General features: G+C 30.1%; 1 protein-coding gene and 1 long non-coding RNA gene across 4 annotated transcripts in view; one reads left to right on the plus strand and one right to left on the minus strand.

Annotated features, from left to right (window-relative positions):
- The window catches only part of LOC106680922 (uncharacterized), a 42,757-nt gene extending 41,919 nt beyond the window's left edge, over positions 1 to 838 (minus strand). For all 3 annotated transcript variants that reach the window (XR_010843140.1, XR_010843139.1, XR_001343166.2), the window contains exon 1: positions 696 to 838. This is a non-coding gene — a long non-coding RNA (uncharacterized lncRNA). The remainder of the gene's footprint in view (positions 1 to 695) is intronic.
- LOC106680921 (zinc finger protein Xfin) overlaps positions 750 to 12,630 on the plus strand; it is an 18,756-nt gene continuing 6,875 nt past the window's right edge. Inside the window, exons 1-3 of the mRNA XM_014420953.3 lie at positions 750 to 884; positions 1,195 to 1,347; positions 6,572 to 8,005. Of these exons, the coding sequence (XP_014276439.1) occupies positions 753 to 884; positions 1,195 to 1,347; positions 6,572 to 8,005 (1,719 nt within the window). The 5' untranslated portion in view covers positions 750 to 752. The remainder of the gene's footprint in view (positions 885 to 1,194; positions 1,348 to 6,571; positions 8,006 to 12,630) is intronic.

Below are 12,630 nucleotides of genomic sequence, written 5' to 3' on the forward strand. Positions count from 1 at the left end.
TTTTAAATTGAAGTGATATAACTACTTAAAAAATACACAGTAAGCAGTTAAATAAATCTTATTCAATCAGTGCAGAATTTGATTAAAATTTATTCCAAATACTTTTAAGATACATATCAAAATATATATTCAATATATTGCATACAACGGGACGTAATGCAATTTGATTCATGCACAGCCAAATTCAAAAAACGACAGATAGACCTAACCCACTAATCGAACAGCCTATTTTGTCAACGGATGGCTTAAATGGAATCGATTGCAATCGATTAGAAGCAACTTAACTTTATAACTACTTAAATTATAAAACTGCTATTTATAGAAATATTAAAATTATTCAATAATTTTCAATGGTTGAAAATAAATACATGTTTATATTACCTACTATGCCAATATATGCCTTTCAAATTATTTCCCATAACCCTATTGTTATAATTTGTTAATACATCATGGTTTAATATACTTATTTTAATTTACAAGTTATATTCTTTTCTCGAATTAATTAATAGTGAAGTCTACCGAAATAAGAGAAAGATGGTCAGTAAATCGATATACTTAAGCTTATATGGTGTTAAATTGACTGGCAACATTGTGCCATTGGAAAGTTTGAAGATGTACACTTAGATGCTATATATACATTAACAACTTCGGAGTTTTTTTTATTTATGTAGTGTTATTAGATAAGGGGGTTTTACCGTTTTGATGTGAAATGCTATGTGACGATCCATGAATGCTGTTGTGTGTTGGATATAATGGAAGTTCGCAAAAATGTTGATGGAGCTTGTCGTCTCTGCCTTCATGGAGAAGGAAGGATATCAGTTTTTGAAGAAAATCCAAAATGTTCCATATCACCAGAAAGTATTTATAATTGTGTTTCTGTAAAGGTTAGTGAATCAGTTTATAACTTATTTCCAATACTACCCTTCAATCATCTTGTACTAACATAAACTTCAAATGTCATGGTTAACTAAATTTGAAATCACCTGTTTCCATAGAGAATAGTTAATGAAATACATTTTCTTAACTATTCCTTTAAAGATATCTGAGATTTAGATTTGTTAGTTATTTATCTTCTTTTCATTTCTTTTGATCAATTTACTTGTACTGTTATTGCTGATATACATGTTATAAACATTGCACAAAGTCCCATATTTACAACTAGATCTAATGTTTGGATTTTATTTTTGTTTTTAGATAACCAAAGAAGACAGATTACCTAAAAGCATCTGTGAAAACTGTATATCTAATGTTAAAAGTTGGTGTGTATTCAAAGATACTTGCGACAAAACGCAAGAAACTTTGAATGAATGGCTAAATTGCAATGGACTCAGTGGTGATGTCAAAGAGGTATTTAAGTTTACATTGATTTTATGTTATTCAATTGTTGTCATTCTTCAGGTCATGATCCTAATTGCAAATATAGCTTTCATTGTTTATTTCATTGCAGTTTTCCAATCGAAAATTTCACAGTCTAATGAATTCGAATTTGATCATGTATTTGTAAATTTTACATTGCATAGTTGATATTGAAACAAAAATTAAATCATAGTCTGTGCTAAGTTAGATCTTCATTACCTCTTTATATTTTTCTATATTAAACTATAAACATGTAACTGATTTAATTGTTATATCTTTAATTTTGATTCATTCCTTGGGGTTACAATAATGTTTCATATTAATACAACTTGTTAATAATACTACTCTAAAGTTCAATTGTAGCAAAGTTAGGTTGTTGTGCAAGAGTAATAGATACTTTCCTAAAGTTTCTGGTGATCAACATTCAGCATTGGTTGTTTCATTAATGTTGAAAAAGTTATTATTGTTGGTAAATTCAAGCTCCTGCAACCCTTTCTAGTAAAGTTATCATTAATTTAATTTATTTTTATGGACATAACTTCAGGTAAAACTTTTCATTCTAATTGCAGCTGCAGTTATAAAATTTATGTTTTCATTGTGGTTTTATACCAGTTGTGGCTTTAATCTTAAAGAGATATATTATATTCTTGTATTAGGAATTTATTTTATGACTGTTTAACTTTCTCATCATTCGTCATATACATTAAGAATTATTAATTATTAACTAATATGCCATCACATCATTTGATGTTACTTCTTAAATAGATAATGACAGTTTATGTTTTGTTTGAATCGAAATGAATATTGTTGTTGTTTTATTTTTCAATTAATCAAAATTCACTCTTAGACAAATGTGCCTGTTTTGTAAATTTAGTTATCGATTGCTAATTATTTTGTCAGTTAAGCTGATCAATGATTTTTGAATGTACGGTGTGGCTGTGTTACTATTATATACCATTTATTGATTGAATCGATGGTGATATTATACAGGATGTTTCAGAGTTAAGTGTCCAAACTGAAAATATGAATTAAGGACCTCAAAATAAGAAAATTTCATCTGGAGATTGTCTCCTTTAGTGCTGTGTGTAGGAGATATTAACTCTTGAAGATTTAAATTATTATTAATTGTTGAAGTTATAATAAATAAATTAATATGTGTTCCAACTACTTTATAATTGAAATCTGGACATTAACATTCATATTAAATGTTCAAAGTGATTCAAGATAATTAAGGCATTAAGACAAGCTTGGCATCTTTCTTACGCAGCAGCAGTGGCCGAACGGCAATTGATATGTGTTATTGTTTCACAAATTTCAATTAACCTGTTTCATAAAGAAGTATGGTCATTGACTGAGGTTTCATAAACTTTTTGTTTAATGTCTCTCCTAGTCAAAAATTTCAGATGTATTAGATCTGGAAAGTGTAACTATAACTTGAAAGTAAAAAGTGATGTTTGGTCTCTACTGCTGTGAAAGAAATGTACTGAGCCTGTCCTACTCTCTTTGAACATCATTTAATATGAATGTTAATATTTACATTTCATTACTGAAGTAATTGGAACATATATTAATTTATTTATTATAATCTAAATAATTGATAACAATGAAAATCTTTAGGTCTTATAAGCAGATGTTAACGGATCAAAGTAATTACCTTGAGTATTAAGGGCAATCCTTCTTTCATTTGTCCATTTCTTCTTTTGGTATTCTTTAGCATCTTTCTTTTGTGGGAGCAGTGGCTGAACTGCACTGGTTATCTGTTATTTGGATTTTATTTGTTTTGAAGTGACATTAAAAGTTAATGCTATCTCAGTCAATAAAATTAATTCTTTATAAACAAAGTTATTTAAAACTTGCAAACCAATAATCTATATCCATTGCTATTCCCATTAATCCCTGGAAAGTTGTCTCATTCCTAGGTAAATTGATCCCTACGGTCCGTTGTTTCTGGATTTAAGTATTCACAATACAAGTAATAAATATAGCTAAAAAGGCTCTCTTAAAATAAACACACTTCTAACGAAAATACAGATGTAATTAAAATGATAAAAACTACATCTTTTAATAAATAATCAAATGGTGTTAATAACATTCATTTTAAATGATGTTCAAAGAAATTAGGACAGCCTCGGTATGTTTCTTCCACAATAGTAGAGGCCAAATGTCACTGGATGTTTGACTAGGGATGACATTAAACATAAAGTTTATACAAGCTCGGTCAATGACCCCAATTCTTTACGAAACAGGTTAATTGAAATTTGTAAAACAATAACATATATCAATTACCATTCGGCCACTGCTGCTGCATAAGAAAGATGGCGAGACTGTGTTAATGCCTCAATTACCTTGAATCATTTTGAACAACATTCAGTATAAATTTTCAATGTTCACATTTCAATAATAAAGTAGTTGGAGCATATATTAATTTGTTTATTATAACCTGAATGATTTATAACAATGCAAATCTTTAGATATGAATATCTCTTAAACAAATCAGTTAAGGATATATCTCTAGAGAATTTTTTTTTTCTTGTTTCACGGTTCTTAATTCATATTTTCAGTTAAGACACTTAACTCTGAAACACCCTGTGTATAGTGATAATTTTTGTTGAGAAGTTACAATTTATTAATTTATTCATCCTTTATCTTCTTTTGGCTTTTAAAAGCTTGTGGTTGAGCATTTGGTATGTGTAGTTGATGAATGATATTTATCTTATATTATTGTATATCTTAATACAGTATTGTAGGAAGATAGTCTGGGTCAATAAAGGTACAAAATTACTACCTTCCTACAATATATTATGTGTTAATCTTCCATTAATACAGTAATGTAAAGTATTACTCCTGATTACGCACTATACATTTTTAGAGAATTTTGATATTCAACAGTTGAAGATAAAGTATTTATTTTATGTGATCGATGGTACAATAACATAATGTACCTTGGACCACTAACATATGATTTTTATAATTCACTCTAGGAAACCTCACAAAATATAAATATTTTTAGTTTTAATAAAAGCATCTAAATAATTTTGGTTCCCCTCATCTTTGAATAACTTTTTGACATTATAGCTCTGGCTTTATACTCCAAGTTTATCTCACCAGATATTTTGAAAATCTTATATTGGATCTGCATGTTAGCCACTTAACCACCTGTACGAATGCTTGTTAAACAAAGGAAGTAACAAATGTCGGTATTCACAGGCTTGAGTGTTCTTTTGACTTTTGTCAGCTATCACCTTCGATTCACACTATTTTTGTTATAAAATAACGATAGACCAAATGAAAGGAAACATTAATATCAACAAAATAGGTGATGCATGATAAAAATATGTAGAAATAGTCCTGTATAACATATAAATTTAACTTTCGTTCTAGAATTTTTATAATTACTCAAACATATAATGTCTTTAAAACTTAGTGCTGAGTTAAGAATAAAGTAAACCGCTAAATTTAATTGACAAGATTTTGTACTAGGATTTTTATCAGTTATTTGTTAATTTAATTCCTTAAATATTAATGTCTTTAAAAATTTATATTTGTGTTGTGTTAAGTAAGAAATAAATTGCTTAAGTTAATTAACAAGATTTGAAACAATTTATTTACACTGAATCGATAGAATTTTAAAACATACAATCCTAAAAAAGATTGTCATTATTGAATCCGAAAGTCAGGAAATTAATTTAAACATGAAGAGTACAAAGATTTAACTGTAAATAGTTATAAAGCAATACTAACTTTACACAAATGTGTGTATGCAGCACAAGTGCTCTTTTATTTGTGCCCAAAATCCGATACTCAGTGTGATCACTCAAATTCTGGCCAACTTGTACCAGCCAATCTAAATAACTCATGTTTGAGCCTGCGCAAATTTGCCATAGTTTGGCAAACGTGTAGAGACACCTTCAACATTATCTTATAAGTGGATAAATTTTAGTTTCAAAACCCCACAAGCTTGTCTTATCCACTTTTCTGGAAGTCCAGTAACAGCATTAACTGCTTTATCAATTAATTCATAGCCAATAAAATTTTTTGTTTTCTCACTATGGGGTAATGGCATACTCACAACAAACAATGAAATAACCTTGTACTTTCACAGTTTTCAAATTATAAACTTTGCAATATTCGTAAACTTCTAATATTCATTTTATTTTTAATTAAACAGAAATAAATTACATACAGTTTCAATTCGAACAATCTTCTTGTTTGGCTGTCTTGTTTTGAAGCATGAGGTGAAATTATGAGATGAAATGTGAAACAAAAAAAGAGGATCTCATAATTTTGCCTGACCTCACTTCAAATTGGTTGGATCATTCTAACAAATAAATTATTAGAACTAAAAATATAAGTAATTAGCTCTTGTTTAAATTAGCATAGGTTTAGTTTTTATATATATTTATTTAACTAAATGCTAGATTAGTGATTCCCAACCAGGTTTCTGTGGAACATAATGCAGTTTTGAACTTTATCATCTCAGATTTTCTTAAATTTTTCCCATGTTTTTTTGAGGTATCCTAGCCTTCTTAAGTTTTTGTTAATAAGACAGCATTTGACACTCTATAAATATAAAATAATAATGCTGGGGTTTCACCATTTACTTGATTCTACCAAAAGGGTTCTGCTGCCAAAAAACGGTAGGGAACCACTCTGCTAGATTTTTATGTAATTCAAATAAAAAACTGAAAAAAAGAGTAATTTTTTTAGCTTTTTTCATATTAAAAAAACATTGAGATGACAAACCTCTAACTCGGGTTGATTACCCTAAACAATATGGAAGTGCTAAGTATCAAAACTTTGCAGGTAAGCCCTTTGTTGTTGACCCCCCATTGCCTGGAGTTTTAGAAGACATAACCTCGAATCAATGTATCTAGAACTGTTCCTCTTGAGGTTGTGAATTGAACACCTATACTTATTAAAGCTCCTTTTGTATTCAAAATAGCGTTAGTATATAGTTCAAAAATGAGATTCAAATTTATGCTTGAAAAAAAAAATTTAATAATTAAAAAAAAGGTATGAAAGTAGTTCGTGCTTGAGTTAATTTGTATTCATATCTTTCCTCCTGAATGGTTTTTAAGCATATAATTATTTTCTAACTTTATTGTTTCTTTTCTAAGTTACCTAGGATTCGTTTCAGTTTGTAGTCCTATTTTTAAAATTTATTTTACGATCATTTTACCCTCCATAATTACTTTTATTCTTTTATTGTTTTCAGGTAGAAGACGACACATCAAAGAAATTATTTAATAGTACAACTGTTAAGTCTTATGAAATAAATCATGGAAGTGAAAATTCTTCTCTTCCAATCTTGGTATTACCTGAAGTGGTGGAATCAGGTATATGCCTTGATGAAAATAAGAAAGTTGGGAAAACATCATCGGATACACCTAGACATTTTTCGGAGGAAAGAACAGGTGAAATTTCAAGCACCTTATCTACTGACGAAGAGAATAAACAATCTTCAGTTGTCAGTTCAACAAAAGAGATCGCAGATTCTTGCCAAGATAATAATGGAAGCAGTTTAAGTGATAGCATGGAAATTGAAAATGTTGAATCTCATAATATTCCTAAAGGTTTCCTAAAAACAACTGAATCAGTTATGGCATTATGTAATGAATTACAAGAAAATTTTCAGAATAAAGAGCTATCTAATTCTATTGAGCCAATGGAAGTAACTTCCAATGAAGTTGACGATGCCTTCCCTAAAATTTCACAACCTACCAGATCCGATAATTTATCTTCTAATGAAATAAATGATTGCTTCTCAGCTATAAACAGTTCTGTTGATGCAGTGGAGGCAATCTTAGAAAGTTCTTCTCATGTAGAGAAAGTAAATAATATGGAATGTGTTGAGTCCAATCCTAATTCAATGGACACAAGGGACTTGAAAAGTTCTCAGAGTGGAGTGGAACTTATTAATATTTCAGAGGCAAACAAATGTCTAGATGTCAGGTTAAATGAAACTGCTAGCCTCATTGAGGCATCTTCATCTGAAAAAGTCCGATGTGCAACAACAGAATCTCCAGATTCAGCAGCCAACAATGTCAGTGAGGATTCTAGGATAAAAGTATCGGGCAATAAAGTTATTCCTGATACTACAACAGAACCTTTGCCAAAAGAAGATGAAGTACCAAAGAATGATCCTTCTCCTGATTCAGACAAAGAAAATTCTACTCCTAACTCAGCTACTCCAGCCAATGATATTTCCAAAGAAAAGCAGAAAGGCCCAGAATCACTTGAAACATCAATCGAAGGAGAAAACCAATCACTTTCTGGATTGAGAATTGAGTCCATTTCGACTTTGACTTTTGAAAGCTCGGAACTTTTCGATACCCAAGAAGGTAAAACAAGTTCTGAAAGTAATACTACTGCAGAGCCTGTTGAAAAAGTTGCTGAATCTAAAACCAATGAAAGTTCTGACCCCCCTGCTGTGGATGGTTCTAGTTCAGGAAATAGTGATAAAAGTGCACCCGCGATGGGACAAATAGCGGAACCTGAGGTCATTTCTGAACAGTTAAGTAATCCATCCTCTGCACAAGGTACTATCACCGATGAAGATAGGTTGGAAATAAATGTGAATGACCATCTAGAAGTGGAGATGAATAGCAGGGCTGATCCTGACCAGGACATTAATTTTTCGCAAGATATGGTAAGAATTTTATTTAAATTAATGTTTATTAAGTTAAATAGTTTCATTAATTTATTTTTTAAGATTTTTGTTTCAAATTGGAAAACATGACTCTGGTCTATTCATTTTTGTGAAGATCCTTTTTTTGAAACAACTTGATTGGCTTAGTAATCGTCAAATTCAAATTACTGTTTTGGTGCAAATATAAGTTGAATCCATACTTTTAATATAATTTTCCACAAAGAATATGAGAGGGGAAACGTAAACTACAAATAAGTAATTGTTTTCAAATTCAATATGTACAGCTCAATAAGAAACAAACATGTCTAAATTAGTTAGTACATAGATAACTAGCATCATAATGTCTTAAAAATGTTATAACAAATTTTTAATATTAGATCATAGGTTTCTTAAAAATTTTAGAATTGAGTTTTCTTCTACTGAGTTGATCGATAGTTGAATAAAAAATTATTCTTAATTTTTCTTTATTCTCTATCCACCCTTTATATCAACTTCTCTGATAACATTAATTGTCCTTGATTCCCATCAAAATTCAATGGCATTTCTGTTGTATCACAATCTTATCCTAATCCTTATTATTGTACCCAAAATTTTTCCACTGTACCCTTCTTAGGATGAAAAAATGTTGTGGCACCCTGTTTGAGATAAAAAATAAAATAAAAATGTCGGCACAATTATCCCTAAGGTAGTTAAATACATAGAAAAATAAGGAAAAATAATGCAAAGTGAATGCTAGAATGCACTGTGTATTTTTTATTATATTTTAATGTTTTTCGATGAAAGGAATATGGTCCGGGTGCGGTCAAGAAAAACTCAAATAGTAGAAATATACTAATTTAATGAGCCAACGTGGGGCGAAACGTTGGCTCATTAAATTAGTATATTTCTACTATTTGAGTTTTTCTTGACCGCACCCGGACCATATTCCTTTCATCTTTACACACGGTCAATCAATAATCTTCCTTTAATGTTTTTCCTTTCTTTTTTAAAATTTTTGGAAAAAGTGTCACTTGCAGCATCCCTGGCATACGCTTGAGGCAGCTACTTTGAGACTGCTCTTTTGTGACGTTCTTTTGCCTGTCATCATCCTTAAGCAAGTCTTAAATCTTGACTCTTTAAACTCATAAACCATCAATCTACAAACTCAACTTATCCCATTCCGTTGAACCACTGCATTTTATTGGTCTAATCCATTGAATTGATGAGATTGTAGAATGCCTGTCATCAAATCTCTGTACATTCTTAAATCAGCTTTCTCCTCTCAAATCATTGAGAGAAGAGATGCCATAAGAAGAGATTTCTGCTGTTTCCGAATTTCTGATGATCCTTTTTTGCTGTTTCCTTCAGAATCACTCCCAGACATACCCTAATAGATTCTCAACTCCTCAAACTACATTTTATTTTGTTAGCTTCCATTTTATTCACATTATTTGAAATCATATTGCTTTCATACTTAAATCCCAAATGAGTAACTTTTTGTCAACCCTCTTATTTTAATAGGTTACCAACTTATTCTAACAAGAATAGGAAGGTTGTGATTTCATGTGGCTTCTATAAAGTTAATCTATCTATGCCGGAATCAATCTAATTGCTCATCATTGCAAATCAGACTCGAGGTTGCTAAGGTGATACCTTAAAAATTTGGCTGACATGGCCTTGTGCGAACTGATAGCTTTGGCCAAGACCACATTTCTGTTAAAATGATTAAATTTAGTCATCTCCCTATCCTTCCTGCCCTTCAACGCATCTACAATTTTTCCTTCTGCTTCAAAAAAGATACTTGCCTGCCCACAGAATAAGGTCCCTTCTCGAACAGAGTCCAACTTAAGACCAATTTTTATCAATGGCCTTGAAAAGATTAGCCCATTCCACAATTCTATTCCAGTTAATATTTCCAAATAAAAAGTTTTAAGTACATTGTTTCTTTATTGAATAACAAAAAATCCTTGTATTACTTTAATTTTTCCAAAATTTTTCACTCATACAATTGATACACTGTCGATCATACAATTCTACTTTCTAAATTACACAATATTTCCCTATCTAATAGTGCCTTATGATGATGCTACGTTTTCTGAAGTACCCATAGATCCAGAAATGCATCTAAATCTTCAAATAGCTCCTAAGATTCATTATTTTGAAGTATACATCATCTAGTATCTTCACTTATTCTCTCCCACTTTGATTACTGTTGCATAAAGTATGAAGTACTAGCTAGGGAGCACGATATAGGACTTGAAACATTAATGAACTGTTTCGTAAGATTCATTTTTGGTCTTCCCAGGCGCTCTCGTATATCCCCCTGGTATTTTGAGTAAGAGTTGCTTTATCCCAATTTTCAACTAAAATATATTAGTATGAGAGCCCAAGAGGAGAAAAAAGACAGCTGTTTCACCCCAATTTTTGATTATTCAACTTTATTGAAAACTACGTGTAATTACTGACTGTCAAAATTGATGAGTCTGCCAAGCATGTATAGCTAGAAGTGATAATACAAAATGGCGGCTGTTTCAAAACTTGAAAGAAAATTATTTATTCTTTCAGAGCTCTATAATTTTAAAACTACTAACCACACGAGAAGACCATTTAAAGTAGAGTATATTTGCTAAAATATTATTCCTAATAGAGCTGCTTGTGTTCAATATTTCCTGAGATCTAGCTTTTTAAAAAGCAACATTTCATTAAAAAATCAGAAGTTAGTGAATTTATTTTGAGAAATCTATATTTTAAAAACCATTCGACATACAGATGTCTATTAGCATTCAACTTAAAACTAGTTTAATGTACTATAAAGTAGTTTATGATGTTTAATTTTTTATGATATTTGCTAAAATAAATTGATTTATATTTGTTTGGACAAAATTTATTTTCATATAAAAATATAATTAAAAACTACTACTCTTACATAATATAAACTACGTAACATAAACTACTTTATAGTAAGTTAAATTAGCTTTATTTTGAGTGCTAGCAGACATACATACGCCTTATGGTTCCTGAGATGTATTTTTTAAAAAATCCAAAATTTTTTCCAACAACTAAAAATTAACATTTTGTGAATTTATGTTGTGAAATATCATTAAAAATACTACTATGAAGATAAATGTTATGAGCTACATTATAGTACATTTAACTAGCTTTAATTGGAGTGCTGGCAGACATCTGTATGTCTTATGGTTCCTGAGATACAGAATTCTCAAAATAACTCACACTAACTTCTGATTTTTTGATGAAATGTTGCTTTTTATAAAGCTAGATCTCGGAAATTATTGAACGTAAATACTTTAATTAAGGCTAATATTTTAGCAAATTTACTCCACATTAAATGATGTTCTCTTAGGTTTTCTAGTGTTGGTAGTTTCAAAGATATAGTTCCGAATGAATAATTAATTTTTTTTTAATGTTTTGAAACAGCCACTTTTTATTTTCCCTGCATGTACTTGGCAGACTCATCAATTTTGACCAGTAATTATACGTAGTTTTCACTGAAGTAATCAAAGATCTGGGTGAAATAACTAATTTTTTTTCTACTTAAATACTTACTTAATAGTGCTTACTATTTTATAGAGAAAATTCTATGCTTTCTGATCATCTTCAGCAAAACATTTAAATAAATGGAGAGCAAATTAAACAAAGCTCCATCAATTTTCTCATTACCACCATTCTATAGTGCATAATCTATCAATCATTTCTATCTTGAAAAAAGTTTCTGTAAATAGACTATTTTTTTTTAAAGAAAATTGATCTATTAGGGGTCAGAACTGAGATTCACTTCATCTCAAATCCAAGCACTACCAATTTCTTCATAATCACAATATGAATCTACATCCTTACATTTCAAATCCTGCTAATATAATAATATACAATAGTATGCTATTGCATTGGTAGGAGTTCTACAATCTGTAAATCTCTTTTCTGCATATTTGTTGTAAGGTTCCTGAATATTACTTCTTTTGTACATCTATCTTATTGCAATTAATTCATGAAAACAGTTAGCGTTGTACATTTTTCACTTTTTAGTCCATCAAGAGGTTTACCTATTGGTTGAAGTTGTTTTATCTCCTTTAACAATGTTCCCCAACGACCAACGTTCCCTCCTTCCCCCTCAAAATCAATTTACTCCCATTTATTTATTTTTTTCTTGAGTTGCAGAATGTCAGTAAAGAAGTACAAAATTTTAGAGTAAGGGCAAAGGAATAAATGTAAGCATACAGACAGTAGAAACCCCTTCTGATGATCTGCAAAATAAAATTAAGTCTTTCTTAATTCTCATGTTATTATTAAGTCTCTCTTTTCACCTTCTGCCTGCTCAATGGAAACTTTTTATAATCAAAAAGGTTAAATCTGTATCCGTTTCTGTTTATCAGAAGGTGCGATTTTTAAAAGTTGAAAAAAGTGAAAAGCTTTAGGTTTGGCATTGGGTTATATAAAACTCAGTTTAAGAGAGATATCTTTTAAGGGAAATTAGGCTGTATAATAAAGCAATATTTATTTTATATAAATAATAATTATTTCATAATTATGAGAGATAGTTGACCGTGGATGATGAATGAGAAGAAGATGGTTGGGGGTGCGGTAAATGAAAAACACAAATAAGTATGATTAACTTATTTTAATGTGCCAAC

Source organism: Halyomorpha halys, unplaced genomic scaffold (genome assembly GCF_000696795.3).
Source record: "Halyomorpha halys isolate HHAL.00 unplaced genomic scaffold, Hhal_1.1 Scaffold299.1, whole genome shotgun sequence".
Taxonomy (NCBI): Eukaryota; Metazoa; Arthropoda; class Insecta; order Hemiptera; family Pentatomidae; genus Halyomorpha; species Halyomorpha halys.